At 37.2% G+C, this 25,691-nt stretch overlaps 1 protein-coding gene across 2 annotated transcripts in view; it reads right to left on the bottom strand.

Annotated features, from left to right (window-relative positions):
- Positions 1–25,691, bottom strand: part of PDS5A (PDS5 cohesin associated factor A) — an 85,364-nt gene that overhangs the window by 2,835 nt on the left and 56,838 nt on the right. For both annotated transcript variants that reach the window (XM_069791398.1, XM_069791407.1), the window contains exons 17-32: positions 24,718–24,833; positions 23,841–23,946; positions 22,187–22,347; positions 19,349–19,472; positions 18,016–18,174; positions 17,702–17,770; positions 16,912–17,048; positions 16,063–16,186; positions 15,600–15,804; positions 14,987–15,101; positions 12,034–12,166; positions 11,265–11,384; positions 10,043–10,105; positions 4,529–4,674; positions 3,181–3,286; positions 166–518 (exon numbers count right to left, since the gene is read on the bottom strand). In XM_069791398.1, the coding sequence (XP_069647499.1) occupies positions 166–518; positions 3,181–3,286; positions 4,529–4,674; positions 10,043–10,105; positions 11,265–11,384; positions 12,034–12,166; positions 14,987–15,101; positions 15,600–15,804; positions 16,063–16,186; positions 16,912–17,048; positions 17,702–17,770; positions 18,016–18,174; positions 19,349–19,472; positions 22,187–22,347; positions 23,841–23,946; positions 24,718–24,833 (2,237 nt within the window). The remainder of the gene's footprint in view (positions 1–165; positions 519–3,180; positions 3,287–4,528; positions 4,675–10,042; positions 10,106–11,264; positions 11,385–12,033; positions 12,167–14,986; positions 15,102–15,599; positions 15,805–16,062; positions 16,187–16,911; positions 17,049–17,701; positions 17,771–18,015; positions 18,175–19,348; positions 19,473–22,186; positions 22,348–23,840; positions 23,947–24,717; positions 24,834–25,691) is intronic.

Below are 25,691 nucleotides of genomic sequence, written 5' to 3'. Positions count from 1 at the left end.
GAATAATAGAACACAATATATGTTGGACCATGGTGTTTATAAATCACTGTGATTTAGTTGTGCCCTTTAACTATGCTAGATCTGTTATAATTGTAAATTCAGGGTCTTTCTTGAGACAGGAAAGGCCCACCCCACCCATGTATTATTTTATTTATTTATTTTTACCTTTGTAGATCAATTTGCCTCTGTGCTGCTGCTGGCTTTTTTGCTGTGTCTTGCTGTTTTGGTGCTTTGGCATTACCTGCCTCTAAACTCCCTGGACTTTCTTGACTGACTGCTGCCCTTTTCCTTCCCCTGACAGGTGGTTTACTTGTTTCCTCATTTTTTGCAGTGGCACCCTGAGGTTCAGGTTTGGGTGGACGCCCTCTCCTGGTTTTTGCTGCGAGTGATGGTCCTGTTTCATCTGCATTTTTTTCTTCTGGTTTTTGATGAATATTCTCAGTTCCAGATGCTGTTGCTGGTCTTTTTTTCCCACGTTCAGTGCTGTTTCCTTGTGTAGCCTGATCAGAATTAATCTCCTAGAAAATAAAAATCATGAATGTGAAGAAAAAATAGATTCCCAAAGGCAAACTCAAATTGTTACCTCCCTCCAGCAGAAACATGAGTTTATAAAACAGTAAGTGTTCTTATAAAACCACATCACATGGTCTTTGGTCTTAGACCTAGTATAAAGTTTTACTAAATGGGATTTCGGACATTAACCTTGCAAAAAGATTTTCTACACTGTGCATAAGTTTTCCTTTTAGTGTTCCTTTTAGTTGCTTGAAAGTGAGATTACAGTAAAACTAATAATCTCAGCTCCTCCCATGATGGTTCTTCAGGACAAGCTCCTTTTACTGCCTCTCTGCCAACTGACAGAAAAGAACCGAGGAAGAAGAGTAATGATTCTGGTACAGCAAAGGTGCAGATTACTAAAGCCCTAAATGCCAGTAAAAGGAAAAAAAAAACCCACCCAAACACCCCAAAAAAACAATGCTTGCAGGGAATAAAGGGAGTAAGACCTAGTCACAAATGAAACTTGCTGTCTTTGTGAATTCTTTGTCATGTCTGAATAGGTATGGCCTACATGCATGTTCTTCTCAAAATGCTGAACAAGGTAATGGAAGTAATTAAATTTCATGAAGCGGTGTCTGTATATGTGAAACAGAAAAAGCGGTGGCAACGTAGGTCTCTACATAGGAAAAGTATTCATATGGAAACAACTGGATGCTAGACCTTCATTTGAACACTGGCTTCCGAAACAGTTAGGAGGAGGGGCAGAGAAATGGGTACTGAAGAAGTATGGCTGGGATGACTTCGCAATTTCAAACAAACCAGTTAAGGTCACTCACTATTATCAGTGCTGTGTCTGAACGAAGGACTTTTTTTGTTAAATATTCTTAAATGTTTAAATAAGTCGGGCAGTCTCTGTAATCTTTATTACTGTTCTGGCAGCTTCATAGCAGACATTTACAACTGCTATTCATAAGAACTTCACAGATAACCACTCTTTGAAAATTTCAACTAAAGTCAGGTTTCAAGAACCTAGCAAGCATTTTTTAAGATTTATTTCATAAATGCTTTGCCTAACTTCTCTAACTTTTCAGAAGAACCCTATTTTTGGGGAAAAAGAACCAAAAAAGGAACCATACGTTGAAATTTGGGAAAGATTTTTTCTTCTTTATTAGCTCACGGGTGTGAATATCACGTGGATGTTATTTTAGAAGATTAAGAAAAACCTAACTTTTCTATGTGATGATACAAATCCGAACCACCTGCTTATTACTCTGATTTCATCTAATCAGAAAAGACTGAGTAGATATACAACTTCTTAAAATGCATACAGCATGAACCACCTATGTATCCCCACATTATTACAAAAATCTATTTTGATTTTAGAATCACAGAATCATGTAGGTTCAAAGTGACCTCTGGAAATCATCTGGTCAAACTTTCTGTTGAAAGCAGGGCCTCAGGGGTTATCCAGGGCCCTTAACAAGCCAAGCTGTGAACAGCAACATTCCACCACTTTTCTAGGCAACCTATTCCAGAGTTTAATTCTTCTCACAATGTTTTTGTTTTTTTTTTTTGCTTGCTTGCATCCAGATGGAATTTCCCCTGAAGCAACTTCTGCCTTTAGCCTTTTGTCCTGTCACCATGCAGCCTTGAGAAGAGAGTACTTCCATCTTCTCCATAAATATGCTTTAGATATTGAAAGACTGAACAGATTCCCCCAAAGCTTCTTTTCTCTAGGCTGAACAAACCCAACGCTCTCAACCTTTCTTCATATGACAACTTCTCCAAGCCTTTAGTATCTTGGTGGCCCTCTGCAAAGCTCTCTCCAGTTTTTCAGTATCTGTGTTGAACTGGCGAGGACACAGCAGTCTGGACACAGTATTCCAGGTGGGGCCTAATGAATGCCAAAGAGGATGGAATAATCACACCCCTCAATCTGCTGGCTATACCCTTGCTGATGCAGCCCAGGACCCAGCTTGCCCTCACTGCTGCCAAGGCACACTGCTGACTCATGCTCCACTGGTCATCCATGGTCCCTCAGTTCCTTCTCAGCTAACCTACACCCCCCGCCAGGCAGATCCCAACATGCTGTACTGCTGCTTGAGTTTAATCTATCCCAGATGCAGGACTTAATATTTACCCTGGTTAAACTTCATGCAATTGTATGGTTTTTAAGTTAAAAAATCATTATGATTTAGGCATGATCCTCTCTCTCTAATGGAAAGGGGGGAAAGCATTAAAAGTCCTCAAAGTTTAAATAATATTTTAGTTGTGACACGATCCAAAAGTTAGATGTTTATTTCATGCTAGAGGACCACTTGAAATTTTCCTGGCAATACCTTCAGTTAAGCCACAGGTGTCAACCTTCACTCTGAATCGCAGCCTTACTGGAAAACATAGAATAAAGAAGGGAATCTTTTGGAATTTTAGAAAAAAAGAAGGAATTCCCTTCCAATTTGCCTGTGTTATTTTTGAGCATATGAGCTCTATTAATTACTCACAATAAAATAAATAGTAGTTTTGAAAATAAGGGGCCTTCTATTGGGCTAGGAAAGTGATATAACTACATGAAATGAAATCGGACATTACCAGTTCCTCAGAGACGACCTGCAGTGATGTGTACTGAATAATCCCCCAATGCCAAGCTTATTATAGAGATACAGTCCATAAAATCCCCAGACATACCTTGTTTTTCACAGGTTCTGTCTTTGCTGGTGTGACTGAAATAATCCTCACGGGATTTTCATCATTTTCACTGACCCCAGTTTCTGATATATCTGAACTTTGTTCCCTGGTAGCATAATTGAAGACAAAATAAAACCAAAATATATCGAACAAAAGAAGAAAAATGTTTGCAATTATTAAAAAAAAAAACCAAACCCAAACAAACCAAACCAACAACAATAATCATCATCATCGTCAATGCAGGCAGGCTAAATTAGTTAAAAAAGAGCTGAATTTGCCCAAGTTCACACATTTTCTTTCCCACAACTGGAAAAGGTCAGAAAGGGATTGGCTAGTTACTGAGCCAAATCCCTTATCACATGCACAGTGCCATACAATTCTTTTTGCAAACTTATGAACAATGCTCTAAACAAGGACGTGCTGTTTTTCCAGATAGAAAAAGATGATACTGGCAAAGGTAGTGAAGAAATACAAAGACCAGTAGTGCTCAAAACTTCAAGTTAATTTACACAAACATACACTAGTTTTAAAACCAAAATAGTTTTAAAAAAAACCCCCAAGATTATTACAGCATATACCATGCACACTTACAGAACAAATTCTGAACTGACTAATATTTCCCTTCGGCCTTATGAAGCGTAGCAACTAGAGTTAACTTTCTCTACTTTCTTTAACCCTTTATCTTAGCCAGTTAATCAATTCTAAAACAAATTAAACAATCTTAAAATTTGAAAGTGTAAACTGTTTCTCCAGATTTATGACAAATTTAAAAACTCTAGGTCCACATAAAAATCACACTTACTATAAGAAAGACTGAATATTGCAATCATATGTTGCATCTTTCCACTGAGATCCTGGTCCTCTTCAGCAAGCTCTTTTTAATTGTTCTTAAATAGGTCAGAATATTTCATCTACATCAAAAAATGTTTCTTGCTACCAATCAGGATTAATCCTAATTTACACATCAAAAATGTCTAAATTTCAAAATCTGTTTAGTATTAATTATAGCTGGTCTCTTCAATTAATATATTTTCAGATATAAAAATATTATGAATATTAACCACCAAAATTTCAGACAGTATAGTGTCTCTTCTGTTGTATTATATGTTTAGGCCACACCTAAACCTTGTACTGAATTTTTGTCTACTGAAAAAAAACCCCAAACCAAAAAGCAAAGATAGAGATTTTACCTATGGAGAACTATTATATTTCTTTAAAACTTAACAAAATAAAGACACTCTTCAAAAACATAGGCACACACCCCAAATCATCTCCTGTCCTAAAACATGCAAGCACACTGGAGAACATGAAGTAAAGAGTTCATGAAAGTAATTTCAAACTCCTGTACCTTGATCTGTTTCCTGCAGAAGAGCTCAGCTCAGAGTTTACACTGATATTGCTTCCAGTCTCCGATCCTGTAGTTCTAATATACGGTCTCCTTCCAGTTGCAGATAACGGTTTGTTTACTGTACCTAGTACACCAGTTGGTTTTGGCTAGAAGAAAATGTTTAAATCTTACAAAATGGGAACTACAGATACATATTTAATGTCTACAATATTTTCTTGAGTATTTTAAAATACTTCTTCTGGATTAACAGTCTCAATCACGATGCAAACCATTTAGAACTACAGACCTCATCTTCACTTAAAACCCACTGTCTATCCTACTTTAATTTCTCATAATTTAACAGCACTACATCAATTGCCTTCCTCTCTCTCATGTTTTGAAGAGATAGCAGCTGGAGGAGTCTCAATGAAAGCCAGAACATTAGGTAATATTAGGGGACTGAAAGGATGTGGCAATACTCTTTCAGTCTCAATATGGCTGGGAGCCTCTGGGTAAGGACGAAAGGGAAAGCAAATAAAGCGGATGTTGTTGTGGGAGTCTACTACTGATCACCCAGCCAGGATGACAACACTGATTAATCTACAAAGAATTAAGGGATATCTCTAGATCAACTGCCCTTGTCCTTATGGGTGATTTTAGCTTCCCAGACATCAACTGGGAATATCATACAGAGAAGACAAACAGGTCCAGGAAATTTCTGAAGCATGTTGAAGATAACTTCTTGGTGCAGGTACTAAGGGAGTTGACTAGGAAAGGTGCCTGCCTAGATCTGTTGTTTGTAAACACAGAGGGACTTGTGGGTGAAGTAGTGACTGGTGGCTGCCTTGGTTACAGTGACCACAAAGTAGTTGAGTTTCAAATCACTGGTGATAGGAGAAAAACTGCCAGCAGAACTTTGACCCTGGATATGGGGAGAACAGACTTTGAGCTGCTGAAGGTGCCAATTAGTAAGGTCCCCTGGGAATCTGTTTTTAAAGGTATTGGAGTCCATGAATGCTGGTCACTTTTTAAGAGCCATCTCTTAAAAGTGCAGAAGCAGGCAATTCCAAAGTGTCGGAAGTCAAGCAAGTGGGGCAGAAGACCAGCTTGGCTAAGCAGGGATCTTCTTCTAGAACTTAGGCAGAAAAGGAAAGTGTACGGACTTTGGAAGCAAGGACAGGTGACACGGGAGGACTACAGAGATGCTGTTAGCCACTGTAGGGAGAAAATTTGTGTGGCCAAAGCTTGATTAGAGTTCAAGCTGGCCAGCACTGTAAAGGACACAAAAAAGGCTTCTTAAAATATGTTAACAGCAGAAGGAGAATCAGAGGTAACAGCGGGCTGTTGCTTGACAAGGTCAGTCACCTCACAAATAGGAGGTGACAAAGCGGAGATGTTTAATGCCTTCTTTGCCTCTGTCTTCAACACTGACGATGGGCCCTGGGACCCCCAGAGCCCTGTGCTGGAAGACCATGACTTGGGGGATGATAAACTCCCAGCCAACCCTGAACTTGTTTGAAATTTGCTGCTCCAGCTGGATGTGCACACATCTATGGGGCCTGATGGGATTCATCCCAGGGTACTGAAAATCTGGCTGATGTCATTGCAGGACCTCTCTCCATTATTTTTCAACGGTCTTGGGGAGCCTGGAGAGGTTTCAGTTGACTGGAAGCTGGCAAATGTCTTCCTTCTTACCATTCTTGAAAATTGGGACCCTAGTCTAATTACAGGCCTGTCAGTCTCACTTCAGTGCCTGGTAAAATTATGGAGAAAGTTATTGTGAGAGTTATTGAAAAACATTTGAGAGACAACACAGTCATTGGTCATAGCCAGCACAGGTTCACAAGGGGAAAGTCCTGTTTAACCTACTTAATTTCCTTTTATGACAAGATCACGCATCTATTTGACCAAGCAAAGCCAGAAAATATGGTGGGTTTGAATTTTAGCAAAGCTTTTGATACTGACTCATGGTATCCTTCTGGATAAACCGTCCAGCACACAGCTACACAAGTCCATAATATGTTGGGTGAGCAATTGGCTGACGGGTCGGGCTCAAAGGGTTATAGTAAATAGGTTCTATCAGGCTGGCAGCCAGTCACCAGTGGGGTTCCCCAGGGCTCAATTTTAGGGCCAGTGCCCTTTAATGTTTTTGTAAATGATCTAGATGCAGGATTCGAATGTACATTAAGTAAGTTTGCTGACGATATTAAACTAGGAGGAGTTGTGGACTCCCTCAAGGGTAGAGAGGCCTTAGAGAGATCTGGATAGACTAGAGAGCTGGACAATCACCAACTGTGTGAAATGCAACAAGAGCAAGTGCCTGATTCTCCACCTGGGATGGGGTAATCCTGGTTATACATACAAACTGGGGGACAAGAGGCTGGAGTGCAGCCCTGTAGAAAGAGATCTGGGGGTTGGGGTTGAGTCAACAGTGTGCCATTGCAGCCAAAAGGGCCAACTGTGTCCTGGGGTTCATCAAGCACAGCATCGCTAGCTGGTCAAGGGAGGTGATCGTCCCACTCTACACTGCACTGGTGCGGCCCCACCTTGAGTACTGTGTGCAGTTTTGGGCACCTCAGTATAAGAAGGACATCAAACTATTAGAGTGTGTCCAGAGGAGGGTGACCGAGATGGTGAAGGGCCTTGAGGGCAAGACTTAGGGGGAGGAGCTGAGGTCACTTGGTTTGTTCAGCTTGGAGAACAGAAGGCTGATATGCGACCTCATCACGGTCTACAACTTCCTCAAGGGAGGCAGCAGAGGGGGAGGTGCCGACCTCCTCTCTCTGGTGACCAGCGACAGGAAATGAGGAGATGGAATGAAGCTGCTTCAGGGGAAGTTCAAATTGGACATTAGGAAAAGGTTCGTCACTGAGAGGGTGGTCGCTCACTGGAACAGGCTCCCCAGGGAAGTGGTCATGGCACCAAGCCTGTCAGAGTTCAAGGAGCATCTGGATGACATTCTTAGTCATATGGCTTAGTTTTAGCTAGTCCTGTGAGGAGCAGGCAGTTATGACCCTTTTAAGTCCCTTCCAACTTGAGATATTCTATGATTCTAACATCCTATATTTGCAAAGCAAAGCATCTCTGGGAAAGGTTTTTCAAAATGTAATGCAGAATTAGGTTCACAACAACAGTAGGAAACGTGTATACATTTATTACAGAAAGTTACTGTAAAAATATTTAACACCATCTATCTATTCTGGGGTTCTTCGATACAGTGATGGTATTTTGGGTCTTGCTATGGCTGGTGTCTGTTGACTGATTTGGTCAGGATGGGTGGGCAGCAGGAATTTTTTTATTTGGTCTCTGGGGAGTAATCAAGGAAGTTTTCATAACTGGCAAGTCACATTCTTCATGTAGTTTTACATTTCTTCAGACACAAAGTTAATTTATTAAAGCGTTCCCACAAGAAAAAGTAATTCCCATGTGTGGAAGTTATGAGGGAGCAGGCAGGACAGAGATACCACAGATGCTGGCAAACATTTGGCTAGCAAAAAAAAAGCAATGATGTCTGTAGAAACAGCCTGTTACTGAGCACATGTTCAGTAAGTGGATCATCCAGTGCTAATACTGCACAACATTTACTTAAACATATTATTCTTATAATATTTTATTTGCTCAATTTGCTGAGTATTTATAAAAAGTAGGAAGCATTCGGCACAGCTAATAGGAGAGAGAAAATTGTTTAAGAGAGAAAAGAAAGTGCTTCTGCACAACCAGCAGGTTGAAAATTTCTGGCACCTACTGCCATAAGAGGTTGTGAAGGTAGAGCATCAGGATGTCCAAAACCAGAGTGGATAAATTTGGGAACAAGTCCATAAGCAGATAGCAAAGCCAACAGGCACAGATGCAGAGTCTATCATCCCATTATAAAAATTATGAATGCCGGGGGAGTAAGAAGGGGAATGTACTGCAGAAAGTGGCTGGATTTGCACACTCTCCCTATTCATGTTGTATTGGTCCCTCTGGAAAAACACTACCAGGCCAAAAAGGACTGCTCGTCTGAGTCAGTGGGGTATCCTTACACACCTGTGTTTTCTGAAATGGAAGTAGGCAGAAAAAGAAGCATGTGTTTGTGTATTCTATTAGAGCATGGAATAAATGTTTGTTTTCCCAAAACACTGAAAATCACCTAAATAATATTAGCTTGGTATGGGACATCCCTCCCCCCTAAATCTAACTCTGTTTTAACAGAATGCAGGAGAGAAGCCTGTCTTATACCAGTAAGACTTTTTTTAGTTAAGACAAAGCTTTAATCTACATTGCTGAATGCCTTATCAAAAGATAAATGTAGTACACAAGTCAACTTGCTTCAAAAGCTTCATTCATTATATTTGAATGTTGTCAAAGGTGAAACAATTACAGCAGTAGCCAGATACCTTCTTTTAAGGATATTTAAAGCACCAGTCTGGTACTGGCTGCTGCTAAAGAATGGTGGTCTTCTGCCTCCTCCCTTCCTGACATAACTCCAACCCAGCTCACTGAGGCACACCATCCAGGCTGGTGTCATAGGGTGAATGTGAAGCAAGGAGAGGCAGGATTCTGCCAACTGAGCAAACCTCACCCACATGAACTGCTCTGACAGCGGAAACTTTTTGTATGAATGAAAAAATCAGTGTGAGAAGAAGCAATTTTAAATGATAGGGCTATTTACAGAGTGATCATTTGTCTCTACTCTTACAATGAACAATTACCACAAAGTTCTGCTCTAACTGAAGACTTTAGAAACTAATGCAGTAACAGTTCATGGAACACAGAATATGAAAATTAATAAATGCACATGAAATTAATATTAAACCCATGGTTTATACTGTTCTCAGGATTTTTTTATTTTATGGGTTAGCCAGCACTCTTTCACTAAGTTTAAGAAAAAAACCCCACCCAACTGCTAATTGTTTGAGCTAGACTAAAAAGCATTCCAACATAGTTTAACCAAAATCTAGGAAAAACAGCTACAGAATCTTAAGAAAGGACAGCTGATGGTAAAAGGTATAAAAATAGGTTCTGGTTTTTTTAGGATTTTTTGTTGTTGTTGTTGCGTCCATATTGTGTCCTGTCCCCGCCACCCTCCAAGACTGGGTATTTTCTCTCCCCTGTGAAGGTATCAGCCAAATTATGTCTGAAATAAAATGAGATGTTCAAAATGGTGTAGACATTTGCAGTTGAATTTAACAGCATTAACAGCTATATTAAAAACATTAAGACTGAAAATTTAAGACCTCCAATGCTTGAGGTGTCACAGTTCAGTATCTGCATCATAATTTCATGCCACGCTTATCTGAATAATGGAAAAACCTGTAGTTACGTAAAAAACTGTAGTTGGTCAAGAACCTGTGCCTCAGTGCACAGTTAACAATCTTGGTGGTGTGTACTCACCTGGTGGTATGTTAAAGGCATTAATTATGCCATCAAACAAAAGAATCACAAATTATTGTACACAAACTCTTAATACCATCTTTGAACTACAGCAGTCTAGGACATTTAAAAAAATCACAAGTAATATTCAAAGAATTTTAACTTCTCAAAATACAGTACCTTTCCTGTCAAAAGAAGAACCCTTGTCTCTTCTGAAATGTAATTCCTGTCATTGCAGAAATCCTGTATAAAAAATTAAAATAAAAATAAGTTTGTGTTTGATCTCTCAATCTTGCTGTTGTTTTTTTATATATACACAACTGACTTCTAAAATTAGATGCCATTATCAAGTGCTACAGATATTTCGCACCATGCAACCTGCTGACAAATGAATCAATCTAATAAAGATAGGTCAAACTAGTATTTTGGAGCAGATTTGTAGCGAGCATTACTGAATGACAGTATGCCACATCTGAAGTTGGGATTAACATTTTTTCTTCTTGAATAACATGAATTGTTTGAAATGAAGCAAAACTGCCCTCCCTATTTTTTCACTTGCATCTTTTTAATGGGAAGTCCAAAGAGAGGAAAAGAGGTGCCATCTTCTCTAAAGTAAAGTTGAAACTTGTTACCTTTGTCACTCTGAGTACAGTTTACACAGACCAAAACACTAAATCTGAATGCAGGTAGCTCTCACAGATACCAGGTCCCTGTTACCACGGCATCTGCCATTTCACAATTAAATAAGCAAACTAAATTATGCTTAAACAGACTCTGGAAAGGCTGTTAATTAACAGTCTAAGATACTGAAAAATGTGAAATGTATTCTTCAGTACAACCAAAACATCAGGTTTGGTCCAGAAAATTACTCTGGTTCAACTTACACTATTTAGAAGTATGCCTCTTGAACAACAGTAGTGCTATCGCCAACAGTAGAGCTGTACTCACCAAGACTATTACTATGCAGTAAGAGGACTAACTTGTACAGCAAGCAAAACAGCCAAACATCTACTGACAGATATAAACATACCACAGCTAAGATAAAAAATGTTCCCTTTTTCTTTTTTGTCTGCTTTGCTTTCTAATTCATATATAGTCAGAATATACATATAGTCTTATATATGCAGATGCACTTGTAAAACACTTTAATGAAATGATCTAGCAGTACATGCTAACATATCAGTATTTATTCTAATTAGCTCTCACCTGGTAACATTTGGCACACGTTCATAATACATAGATAGCATAGCATACAGCTGATGTTAAAAAAAATTAATTGCCGAGGATAAAATATATGCACTTTCACCACTCATTATATTATGTTATGGAGATAACCAGCTCTCAATTATAAAAATCAAAGTATCTCCCCTTATTACTTTGGAAATAAAATTAACAAATTTACCTTTTCAGGTTGTGTAAAAAATTTGGTTGGCAATACAGGGTCCTTCGGTGAATCTGCATTGCACAAAGCACTTTTGCTGTTGATTACACATAGTGCTACATCACACACTGTATAAAGTTTCTGAAGAAAAAAAGAGAGAAGTATGTTTTAGGAATTATTTACTGTTTTTTACAGAGTACAGAGAATGTAGTTCTTTAAAAAGTTTAATCTATGTGTTAAAATAACCATCACTAAGGACATATTTTGTAATTACATCATTAACCATACTGTTGGCTCTCCAAACACACACAGAAGTCCCCTTTTTTCATATGATACTATATAATAAAAGCTAGTAATACTTTACATGCCTATGCTATACAATAGAAGCTCTTACTCAATCAAATCACCATAAATGGTTTCTCATTTCTGCTAGAAACTAATAAGTTTAACAGTAGCCATATAATACAGTATTTCCTCCCAGAACAGCAAAAGATACTTGTATCAGGAAACTACACAGTAGGAGTTAAAATAAGGGAGGCAGGCAGTAACAGGAATATTTAACAAATTTTGTTTATTAACTCCATTAGGTATTGTGTGCTGGATAAGGTCAACAAGGTTCTGAAAGAATGAGATTGGCAACATGCAGACAATGCTCGCAATTAACACTCCCTCTAAAAGACCATAAAAATGTCTGAGCTAGTGCTTTCAGATTTCCTGCAAATCCTGTTCATCAACTGCTTGTGAAACCCTCAGCCCATCACCCAACACTTATCTGAATTGCATTTCTTACTTCATTGGCCTTTGGCTCATCAGGAGACTGAGCATCTCGGGTAAGCTTGATGTTTTCTGCCATCTTTTTCATGAAGGCATGGCTATTGTTCTCATTCTTTGTCATTAAAACTTCAAGCATGAACCACAGGCACCTAAAAAGCCACAAAACCACAAGCAATTACATTCTAGCTTTTATACTGCAGCTCCCACATGTAGCAATGTCTTAAAAAATTTTTGTCAGCTGTAGTAGCTTTTTCTTAAGAAACCACAATCAATTTGAAGATATCATAAAGAAGTAAAATCATCTGAAGGTGCAAACAGAGTCTAGACCTTTTACACACAGAGTCTTAATTGTAATCTTCGGAATAAATCTGCCAAATTAGTGTGCTGCTTATTATAACTGTAAACACTGCCTAACCAATCCAAGTATGAAGAGAAGCAAGTATTCTGGTGCTGCCATCATCTAGATGAAATTCTGTAATCACTACCTTGGGTTATATCTACGTTCCTATCAACAATGTACCATGACCACACTTGAAACAGGCTAAAACAAATCATACTGCTGCTAGACAATTACCCACACTACATGGTTTAATACTGGAATTCAAATAAAAGAGGAGATCCAAAGCTGAGCAGGTCAGATTCTTGCTAATGCTCCATATGGAAGGAAAAGAAATCCTTACAATTAGACATAATGGAATTAGCTTTCCCAGTTTTCTTTCTTTCAAGCTACTTTATTTACAGGGAGAACCCATTATATTTTGACTAAAAGTTTGTTTTAAGAATTTTTCAATTATGATATAAAGCACAACTGGTCCATCCACACTATCATTTGCTATCAAGCTTCACAGCTGCATGTGGCTAGATGGTCAACAAGAGTCATTAATATGGTAAAATAAGACTTAGTTGGGAAAGACATATGGGTGGGTCTGAGAAATGCAGACTTTGCCAGTAGCTAATTTAATTCTGAAGCTCTGGAGGAGAGATTACCTTGTAGAAAGAGGCTAATAAAAAACTAGAAAAACAGGATGACTGAACATTAGAATTCCCTGTCCACGAAAGCCCCAATCTTCTTAACTGATACAAATTAAAGATTGTAACACAACAGATTAAGGAATATTTCTCTCAAAAACTCAAAGTAAAAGATGGTTGTGCTCCATCAACACGCTTAAATAGTTATCTGGTGTTCAAATAAAATAAGACATCTATATTCCGACTTGCGTCGAAGAGCTACAAAGGCTACAGTAACTAAATCTGTTAGATACCTTTACATCCATCTATTCACCATTCTCAAGCACTTAAATGGCACAAATACAGGACTGATAACATACCACACTGACTAAGCTTCTCCAAAACCCTGTGTCGTCCAAAGATTACTAATGAGGACAAATTTTACTCCAGTAATTCCAGTTAACATGTGTTAACTTCAATAGCTTAATTTCCTCACTAAGCCAACAAATTAAATAAATTATTATCAACCCTGAACAAGACCTTTCCAGAACAACAGTGTGATTTCATGTAAAAAATATGCATCCAGAGGAACACAGTCACATAAAATAAGTTCTTTCTCTGTATCCATTTTGGTATTTTTTGAATATGAATTTTGAAGAAAAAGACAAACCCAGACCCAAACATACCTCTGTAGGACAAGCTTAAAAAACTTCATAAGAATAAATATCACAGATTACGGTTAAGGAACTTGCTAAGCATGTATTTACTTTACGTGACTGTATTTAGGCCATGTAAAACCAAGATGAACTAGAGACACAACTACACAAACACAAAGCCAGTCTGCTTTTCCAAGTTTGCAAGCATCTATGTTAACACTTTAAAGTGAACACTATGACTTTCAGAACTCTTGAAAGAAACACTGTATTACATTATATGAGAAAAATGTTTTGCATTTATCTCAGGAGACTCTTCAGAGAAGCATTCTTGCCAAAATTCCTGTACAGATTATTTCTTTGTTTGGAGCAGTCCTCTCTGGCTAGTTCAGCCAGCCTGTGACAAAAATGAGGGAGGAAATTTGACAACAAAGGAAAGCTATACAAGGGGTGTCCAAAAAAGCTCTGTGCCCTACACAGCACTTCTGATGTATATTGTAGTACACGGTTATACATGCCTTTGTAATACCAACACAACATAGCTCACAGTTCCAACAAAAATAAATACAAGAAAAAATCAAAACACTAAAACCAAAGCTGGCAGCAGAGGGGACACTTTAACAATTTTTAAAAGCTGTTAAAAATTAACTATTTTTTAAAATTCATTACAAGACACAAAGGAATACAAAAGTTATATTTAAGGTATGAAAGATTACTGGAGGCATACAAGAAGGTCTCAAACTGGAAACAGTACAGAACAAGCTTCTGTATGACAGGCTTGCGTTCAATAATCTGTGCTGAATTCATTAAGCACTAAGCCTGCACTGCAGATGTGCAGTGCAAATGCTAAATCAGCAGCAAACTTAGCATGAATTCTAGTAGGTTTGCACGGGGCGGGGCAGGGGGAGTTTCCAGTGAAGCAGGACTCTGACCCAGCATCAGTGGCATTATGTTTTCAAGTCTTGGAGAAGCTCTACATTTTATAAGTTTCAAAATATTTGAACTGACTTTACTTGGCTTCTCTTAAGTGTGTTGGGAAATTCTACAGATATTCCTAAGCACAGATACAAGAATCTAAAATCATTACTTCACTTTAAAAGAAGCCTAGACAACTCACTAATTTGGTATCCTATGAGCTCACTAATTTGGTATCCTATGGTGTGACCTACAGGCTACCATTTGGGCTTTCAGAATATACTGCTAAGCAGTTGTTGGTGCCTTCTTCCCCTGGTTAAAGTGTTACACATTTCCAAGACTACTCTTTTGCAAAATACTGTTGCTAAAACAAAGAGTTTCTCTTCCTAATTGTTTTTTTCTAAGCACAGAATAATTCTCAGCATAACAACACTAAAACCGTTTGACACTTACTCTTTGACATCTCGAAGCTGATCAACATCCTGAGGTTTTGTGAAATCTGGATCATGTGCCAGTAAATGAATCATATATGGTACCACATATTCAGGCAGCAAGGATAGCAATTTTTCTACATTAACAAAAAAATCATAAACAATCTCTATTACACATATGCATCACAAGAAGCATTTTTTCGAAGTATTACTTTTTCAAATATGGAATGTAAAATTTCAACTTGCATTTTCTTCCTACAGATTTTACCTTTAATGAATCATTAAAAATAAATGAACAAGTTTTACTACTACAAAACTACTTGGTCTTACTTCAGGAAGGAGGTCATAAAGCCTAAAATATCAGAAAACAAAATTTTATTTTTTGAGCAAAACAACCACCGCAGTAACAGCATTGTATTTTACATGCATAATTCTCAGTAATGTACAGAGAAGTATTTTATGGTTTATGCTAAACTAAGTAAATTTAGATTTGAACGTGTCTCATATAAAGATGAGGAAACAAATTACTTGTCCAGTGTTTCTTTACAAAAGCTATTTCCTTAAGTTTTAATGATTACTCCTTCCAGTTCAGTATTTGACTATTGTATTCTTAACAATTTTACTGAATTACTAACCGTTAGCCATAGGGTTCTGCTTAATATATTCTCTTCGTATACTGATGTTTTTGAGCAAGCACTGTCTGGCATGTGCTCTTCTCTCTTTCACAGGGTCTTTGGCACACAAAGCAAAGATTGCCATATATTCCAAAGGGAGCAGTAATTTCACAAGTGCCTTATGCAGTTTCTGGGCAAATATCTGCCTCACTTGGTAGCACTCATCCTATAGCAACACAAAACATAAGAGTGCAACCATAAAAATCTTGGTCTTAAAAAAAAAAAAAGCATTCAGGTGGAATTATGAGGAGACATTTTAAAAATATCAACTGGTGTAGCACAATAAATATTTGAAATTTCAAGAACTCTTTTGAAAGCTGCAGTGAGGAACAGAAAATACACAGTGTAGCAGAAGCAAAAGCTCAGATGTAAGGACTGAGCTCAATTAATTAAGAGTCACTTCAACTCAAATCCAGTTACTTACATTAATGACAAGTGCACAGAGCTGGAACTGTTCTGGGGTAATTATTTCATGGTAACAGGGTTCCTGTGCAAGCTTCATTATTGCACTACCAGCAGCTAATCGCAGTCGAGACATATCCGATTTACTATACAAACATGAGAGGAAAAAAAACAAAACAAAACACAACTCACCACAACTATCCTTAAATTACTTGCATGTCACAATTTCTTCTTTTTACAAGATCAGTGAGCAATTAAGATTTTTCCTCTATCAGATCAGATCACAGTTCTATAGCTTCAGATCAAGCTAAATTAACCCAACCAAATTTGTGAAAATAAGGTGCTCTGCTTTCCCCACAAGAAACTTAATTTCAGTAAAATAGTGAAATGAGAAGAGTCAGGTTTCTTGTTTTCATATCACTGTCTAAATGAAAGCACCACTTTTGCCACAGATTTTCTCTTTCCTTCCTTCACCCTCAGAACGAAGATGAGGTGAAAAGTTACCTCACTGTTGGAATGAAGAAGCTCCACCCAAGATCACTCAACTCTTAAATGTGTTAAATCTCATCATTCAATTGTTTTCAGAGATACTCCTGCAGGTCTTTTACTCTTTAGAATATCTTTTACTACCAAGATATCTACAGGGTTCTGAGCTAGATTATTAGTAAATTACAAGAAAGAATGTATATCAAGCATATTTTTATACTGCCATTCCACTCCTAATATTAAAACTCCAGTCAGATCTGTTCTCTATCATCCCATTAGCCAGCATTGAGCTCACCTTGAAATTCTAAAAAAGCTCCAAAAAAATTAATATTCTTTGCAATTCTACAACAAAATTGATGGAAGCCTGAAAGGAACAAAATCTGACCTGATTCGCTTCTGTTCTGTCAAGTCTCCTTCACTGACGAGCATAGCTGATAATAACCGGAGTGTGGAATTTGCGGATTTCGACTGGTTATTTTTCATACCCAACAGCCAGCGTACCAAAAGTTTAATTGCTTGCACCTATCAAAAATGAACAAATCAACAATGAACTTACTTCCTAAAGTTGATAAGGCACTAAAACCTACTGCTGTCAAATTAAAATTTCCATAGACTGCTATTTATTAGAGATGATATTTTTAAAGGAACAGAATGAAGCAGTAAATATTTACAGAGTGAAGAAGTAAGTAGCAGTCTTTGCAACATCAGGACATTTCAACTACAGTTCAGTGTGTTCTCACAAGTGCATCTAAAGGATGCAGGATACTTGCTACATGACTAAAAATAAGAGCAACTAGATAAACATTTCTAGAAATGGCCGTAACTAGATTCACAGTAAATAGCCTATAAAGATGAACGAATAAAATTCATCAGGGTCTCAATTTATTTCAAATCTGTTTACAGTCAGTAAAGTCAAATTACCTTTCTTGTAAAAACTAAAACTTTTGAATCTCTTAATTTTCTCAACATTCAGCATAATTAATATTGATAAGGGAAGACACCAAAATGCATAGTTTCTACCAGTTCTATAACTGGGTGTATAATCCACAAAAACTCCAGAACACTGCATATTCTAAGGAGACAAATATATTCTAATACTCTCTGTTGAACAACTTGGAAAAAAGTGAATTTTTAGTCTCAAATATACACATTATTACTGGCAGCAGATTATTCACCTTTGCTAGTACTTCTGGAGAAACTTCTTCATCTGGAGACCACAATTTTCCATTTTTCTCACCTGTTGACTACAGACATTCATTTAAGTTTAAGAACTGGTTCCACCCATACAGAAAATGCAGAAGTAAAAATGGGAAAAAGTCATGGACTAAACTTTCTTCATACAAAGATCTTTTATAATGCAATTATCACTGTACTAGCCATTTATAGAACATTCTTATATTGACTCATTGAACAAAAAAGCTTTATTCCCCACAGAGTTAATAACAGGCAAACAGAATAGTAAGAACTTACCAAAAAAAGAAAATCTTACCCTGTCATTCATTAGCAGATCTTTCACAATGAAATTTGCAACAACAGATTTCATTGGAGAAGCAAACTGGTCTGGAGCCAACATAGAAATATGACCCAATGAGACTAATGGAGTTATAAGTTGTTCTGGTACATCAGCATTCAAACTTCTACTTAGAGGCTGAGGAAGTAGTAAAAAAAAAAAAAAAAATTCAACTATAGATAAGTAAGCTAGCATGCCTAAAAATCATTTATTTTACTGCTGGATTGCTTTCACAGCTTTTCCATAAGAATTAATAAAGTTAGCTAATCAAAATGGAGAAAGAATGTGATTTCTTAATTAACAGAGTAACCAAAAATCCCACATGAGATAAGGGCAAAACAAATTTTATATTCTCTTCCTGTTTTAATGGTGAAACACATTCAAACCTGGAGACATGGTAAGAACTCTGACTCAATTCTATTCAGGAGTTGTGAAAACCTGAATTGTAACTGCAAATGGCAGAAAATAATAGCAGTTAAGAAAACCTCGGAAACCACCAGGGACTTCTCTATTAGTGATCAGTATTTCCCTTCCAGGTAACAGTCACCACGATAATTCTGTGCTGCTGTATCACCCAGCACCCTCATGTCATATTCTGGTATTAGGGAGAGAACGTGCACTCTCACAGAAGTCTAAGCAGAGATCAACTCTGTAAGCTTAATTTGAAGCTTCTCACACTTCTGAATTATGCATAGGTTCAACGACAGGCAAGATTAAGAACCTAAAATATTTTACAAGTACAGATTAATAATGTTATTATTTAAGAGATTACAGTGAAAAGTAATAACCTCTCTGCTCTGTATAAGGTGACCTTTTGCTTTACAACTTGTCTAAGCAAGCAGTAAGTGAGCAGTAAGCTAATGTCTGAGCTTATAGTCATGTAGTTATTCTGCACTAACTTCCTCAGTGTAGAAGTGCTGTATGTACAAAGACCTTAAAGCATGGTAATTTAATACAGTCTGAAAGTAGAGGATGTTATCTCTCATTTAGCATCTGCTAAGCGTGTTCTCATGGGCTTTAGTGTGGATCATTCCAGCATATTTAGCTTATTTTCCCCTAATTTTTCCCATGTAGACAATAAGGAATACCTTATCTATCAGACATCAGAGTATTACAAAATTGTGATTGTAAGACACAAAAATTAATAATTTGCTATTGTAAAATTAATGACTTATCTCGACTACCATGCACCTGTAGGCTTCCTGACTTCATATATTGTTATCTGTTAATAAACAGTATGAATTAATGTTAATTACTAGTATCAATTAAGAACAACAGAAACAAATCTTAAAAACAAAAAAGCAAGACATACCTCAAAGATCTGTGCAAGCTGCACTTCTTTATTTGAAAATATGGCATGTATACAGTGAACAGCTTGTTTTGCCTGATGAGGAGTGCCTCTTTTTGCTTTCTGATGCAAAATGGGAATTAGTGTTCTGTGAACATTAAACAAAATACTTCAAAATACAATTCACAATCTACAAAAAATAAAGCTCTTCACCTAAAGCTCTTCACCTATACAAATCTATCCTCACCGTCTTATAAATCAAGCATTCCTTTGAAGTCTTTTCAGGAAAGATCATAATCATAAAGTGAAAAGCAGGATGGAATCGTATTTAGTAATACTTGTTCAACATCTGACTGTACACATTTATGCAGAAAAAAGCCCACAGGGGAATATCAAACATGAAAGAAAATAAGGCTGTTTAGGAAGCCAAATATAAGGAGCATGGGGGGGAACCTGACAGGTTCAGCTAGGGTAAACTCCTGGGCTTGTTATCCAAGCTTGGAAGTGACAGGGCTAAAGAAAATTCATGAAAGGAAGGAATAACCATTAAACATGTGTGTTTATAGGCCTTTACTGCTTTAACTTTGGTCTTTAATGGCAATGTATACTCAGGTGAACAACTGCTTTATTATGAGCTTTTGCATTTGAATCCCCTGAAATCTATCTCCTGATCAGAGGCCACTGAAGGAAAGAGCAGGGCAGAAGCCACTCCGGAGACCAGGTCGAGGTTGGTCAGACTGTTTGGTTCCACTCCTGAGAGAGTGCTAGAAGGCAGGCCTGTCCCCTGAGAGGTCATTGTCTGAGAAACTAACTCATGAGGTTTACCATGCAACTCACCCAGCAACTGACACAAGAAAACAAAATTGCCTAGAAAGCATCTGACACAGAAGCATCTAAAAAAACCTCCTTGCTTTCTTGAAAGGCTCAGTAACTATACAGTATTCAGTACACAGATTATTTAGCACCCAGCCTTCACTGACACATTGTACATAATCAAAATTAGCAACAAGAGGTGGAAGAAGAGCTTGCAGGGTTGAAGGAATGAAGTCTCAAATGTTTTCCTTAAAAACCACACAAAACCCCAAACCAAAGACCTGTAGAAAAATCTTAACAGTATCCTAAAGTAGGAGAATGTCTCTTCTCAAACCTGCTAAGATTCCACAAATTGGATTAAATGAGAACCAAAATAGCAAAGAATTCAGTAAAACCTACAGTTAAAATAAGCTTCAGTGCCTAACCTACAGTTTTCATAGTCTAAGTACATGCATGTTAAAGAGCCTTTGCCAAGCGTCAGTGCATCCGTTGCAAACCATACCACATCACACCCCAACTGACATAAATCTGCAAAAGGTGAAACCTGACATGTTTACATGCCCCTTTACTTGTTTACATCTACAGGTTTACACATGGCCCACAGGCTCTCTTTGAGCATGACCAATGCTTCCATCAGACTCTAGAGTCATATGGCAGTCCTTGTCCATGAACTGGTGCACAAACCTATTCATTTTCCATACAAGGAAGAACTTGGGCTACTGCTGGTGAAAACTACTTCAAAGGACAGCAGGCAGCCTGCTCACACAAGTGGTTTTAAAAAAACCAAACAAACAAACAAAAAAACCAAACAAAAAACAGGTCACTTGAAACAAACTATCTTGCTGATTATATCAAATCTTTCATTTATGATAAAGATTTCTAGAATATATGAGATCTGGAACATCTACTTGTCCTCAGACTTCTTTTTCTTTGTGTCAGTGTAAACAGTGACCTTGTTTTGGCTTTCAGAACGTTAACCTGACTTGCTTGCAAACCATGCCAAGGGCTAAGACCTCCATTTTGACAGTTATATTTTTGAGACTGTCCAGACTATACTTCAGCAATACCTGGCTAAGGCATGAAGCCAAAAGTAATGGCAGCAATACCAGCTCCTTTGACAGAAGACGATATACCCCAGGAATGCAGACTCTTGACTAAACTCTAGTAGAGCTGTAGACAACTGGGACTATACTGACAATGGGGATTGCTGGGCTTTTCCTTCTTTTCACTCCTACAAATGTCTTAAAAGGCACCTCATATGTGAACTTGTGACATTTTTCTTTTGCCCAAAATCTTATCCAAATCCATAAGAATCGCTGAGGTTACATCTTCAATTCACTGAGAACTTAAGGTGTACATTAGTATGCATTTTAGCATGGTAATATCCGAGATGCTATTTCAATATATGAGAACTTGAAACCCGTGCTTTATAATCTGGATTAGTTACTAACAGGCTAATTTTAAGGTTTTAGATGTTACCCACAAGCTTTTAAATAGCCTGTGAATACCTAGTAGATTATGCAGTTTTAATCAGCAGTTAAAGCATGAATTGCATAATGATGACTTATAGACAGCCAATTATTCTTTGTTAGAAATTCATGCCCGCTTTTGGATCTTGTTTCCCAACTTGTTTCATAACAAACAGAGCTGTTAACCATCAGAGATTATATTTTCGTTCCTTACAAAGATAGAAAACTTGCATGAAGGACAGATATGAGTAGAAATGATGCCAAGGAATTACATCTTCACCATATTTTTGCTGTTGCTTATTTTGTAACCTGGGAAACATGCTACGCACTGTTTTTAATGTGTTTATTATAAGAAGATTTTTAAGAAGTACCTAACATCTTCAATAAATACACAAAAATTGTGAGAACATAGAATTTAAAAATGAAGAGACGGAAAGGTAGTGAAGAAATACAAAATGATGGAAGAGAAGCTGTTCATATTTACAAGACTATAAAGTAATTTTAGGGGCAACATATTGAATAAACTATCAAGAGGCAGAATTCCAGGTATGAAAAGCAGCATGTAAAGAAATACACTCACGATCTTATCTGTGGCAAGTCTGTTTCTATTTTGTGACCCGTGTTTCTGAAAATCTGTATGGCTGCCTCAGCTACCTTATCATCTTCCATCCTGAGGCACTGCAGCAGAGACTCATAGGTCTCTGCAGAGTGGAACGAGGTAGGATGTGTAAAGGACAGAACCTGTAGATACACATTAAAACAAAGGTGTATTTATTCATGGTAAACAAATCATCAGAAAAACAAAATTATGGCTGTTTATGAGCATTATCATCAACATAAATTGTTATTACATGCTCACATGAGATTATTACATTCAATAACTGCATTTTGGAGAAAGTGATATAGGCATTTTCAAATAAATTCATCTACGCTTTGTTCTTCAGGTCCTCCCCTCCTCCAAATATTTTATAAGATACTACATTAGTTGAATATGTAAACATATTTATTAAAGTGAACACTTATTCAAGCATATTCATTTATACTCCAATATACTTAAGAACACTTTTTTTCCCAACTTAACTGAACTGATATCCTAATTTCTCCAGAATTTACAGTCCCTGAGCACAAAAGAAATCAAGAAGGTTAAGATATCTGCAAACAAAACGTAGATTATTGTCCTTCTAATCTAAAGCTAATGAAATACAACACATTCTGTTAAATAGGAGAAATGTCAAATAAGTAACGAAGCATGCGGAGATTCAAGGCAGGACAACAAAGAACAAAAGGTTATCCCAAAGCAAAACTATGTTAAGTATAGTAAAGTCCAGGTAACATAAGGTAGGCAGAACAATGAGAAGTTGCAAGTATTTTGTGTTTTCTTTGGATTTATCTTATCTTGGTTTCTTTGATTAGAGTTGCCTACTTGCATGAGCATCAATGTATGAAATAATATTCTCAAAGATATCCACCTCACAGCAACAAAATCTTCAACCTTGGCAGACTTCTTTTCTGAGCTACATTAGCAAACAGACATTACTTCCTTGCATACTTCTGTATAACTGTTTCCACCATGGCTGCCATTACAAGATTTGGTGTGATATGTTTCCATAAACTCCACCTCGCTCATTCACACTTCTGAAAAGTCTCACTTTAATTATGTAACCTTCCCCTCCACGCCCTCCTATATTTTATACTGCCCTTTGTAACATATTGAAAATAAAGTCTTATTAGTGAACTGCCAAATCCATCACAGATGTTTTCCAGATATTTCAAATCCTTCTTTCTCCCCCAGCCATTTCTCATCACCACTGAGAACACAAGTTCCCCTGTCCCCCCCTTTTTTTTTCTCTACAGAACCTGGCTCTTGAGTTTATTGCTTTCTTTCCTTCCAGCATCATACAGGCCCCAAAGAACATGCCTCTCCTAATTTCCCCATTTCTCTTCCTCTCACTTTACCTCTGCACCTTCTTCTATACGACTTCCCTAAGCAGAAAACAATTTCTGCTTTAACATGCATATTTCAACTCTTGGCACCCTTTTCAAAACATACTTCTTCAAAAAAACCATCTCTTTCATTATTCTTTTCTCAAGTGAGTATTAATAACCAAACACTTCATACATTAAAAAAGTAATTATCTGAATAATAAATATTAAAACCATGCTAACATTAATTCGTTAGTCATACCACTTTTGTTGCTTCCATTACAAACTATAGCTGCATTAATGTAGATTACCTTGAGAAGTTCAAGTCCTGCACGAATAGCAGTATCAGGACTTACACCCTCCTCTTCATCATCAGCTGTCCCCTCTATGGATTTATTCATTAGTTTTACTAGTGCACTGAAGAGATACAAAAAGAAAAAAGCAAATGAATGTGATAATGTACAATGTTAAAGGCTGGAAATATCAGCAAGATTACTTGTTTTTGACAATAAATAAAGGGAAGGCAATAGTCCATTGGCAGGGGGAGGTGTTGTGGTGTTTGGTTTTTTGTCTTTATTTTCTGGGGTTTTGTTTTGGGGGTTTGGGGTTTTTTTGGTGCTTTTTTGTTTGGTTTTGTTTTTTTTTAAATCAAACCATTCCATTATTGCTTCTCCTTCTAACTCAGCTTTCTGCAAAATTAATTCTTTAGGACCCCCCCCCCCCCCCAGTTGGCAGCATTCAACACATAGTTGCATGAGTTTCAGAATGTAATTAGGTTGCCAGACAAGTCTCAAAAGAAATCCAAACATTCTCTTACACAATCCCACAAAAGCTAATTAATTCAACTGCTATACAGAAGACGGTGTTGCAGTTAACTATGTGAAAATTATGATCATCATTTTCACCTTAAGTCCCACAAATAGCAGTTTCACCAGGAACAACTACTATATTTTTAAAATCATTTGCAGGCAGCACTGCAAAGAAGTATAAAAAAAAAAAAATTTTGCATTCTCTAGGCTGCTGGAAATGAAGACATCTACATAAAATGTTTTGTTGTTTTTAAAAAAGCATATTTACTGCCAGGATAGACTAATCTAAATTCCAAGAAAATCCTCCCCCCCCCCCCATGTGTGTCATTTAAATCATCTTTATCATCATTCATGAGTTAGCATGATCTTTCAAACTTACCTAATGGCTTCTGAGTCAATATGTACAGGGGCAATTCTTTCCAAAAGAAATTTGACCATTTCCAGAAAAGGATTTGTTGGCTGCTTAGGATTTGCAAGTTTCCGGGCTATCTCTCTCTATAAGAATGTTAGATACAAACAAGAATTATACTCGTTTTACTTACTTCTTAAGCATGCTGAATAAGCTAAATATAGCCACTTCTTTTAACCACAGAGATTGTCTATATAATCAGTGAAACATATTTTAAGGGGGGCTGTTGTTATCTCCAAATCTATCTTTATCGCATTATATTGAAAGCAGACATACTCTACTAAACTATTTAAATGTAAGATGAATTTAGGTTTCTAGTGAGAGTTCTTCAGAGTTTCTTAAGGAATTGCAGGCCAGATCCAAAACAGAATCAAGGGAGAGCTAAGTGCAATGTAGACAGCATTTAAGTATCTATGTTGACAAGAGTAATTAATAAATCTGTAGGTAACCCCGTGTGAGATTTCATAAGCAACAATGAAAAAATTGCACTAAAAGCTACACTACTGCAGATGTGCAGAAGCACTACACTACCTTGGCTACAACAGATGTTCAGACCCTATGTACTTGCCTATGATGTTTTAGATCCAAAAATCTGTTTTCCCCTCTGAATGCCCCAAATGTCAAGAACATTAAGTTCAGCTGCAAACCTAGCAGAAGGGGGATAAGATGATATTTTTTGAACAGAAGTCTAAAAATTTCTCAAAGAAATGACTTCTTGACCTTCCTTCTAAAGGGTTGGATGCTGCAGACCCTATGAACTAGGAAATTGTTCTATCTGTTACGCTAAATTATCTTCAGGAAGAGGGAAGAAACCTTCCTCTTTAAATTGCATCACTGCATTCCCAAAGTGCAAAATTTACTAGTTTAGAAGGAGACATACTCGCTACATCAAGTGGTTAGGACATAGTTCTGAAGGTCATTCCGTTCCCTTCCCTGCACAGTTT

This window comes from Haliaeetus albicilla, chromosome 1 (genome assembly GCF_947461875.1).
Source record: "Haliaeetus albicilla chromosome 1, bHalAlb1.1, whole genome shotgun sequence".
NCBI lineage: Eukaryota > Metazoa > Chordata > Aves > Accipitriformes > Accipitridae > Haliaeetus > Haliaeetus albicilla.
Note: the sequence above shows the minus strand (reverse complement) of the source record. Positions and strands in the feature narration are given on the sequence as shown.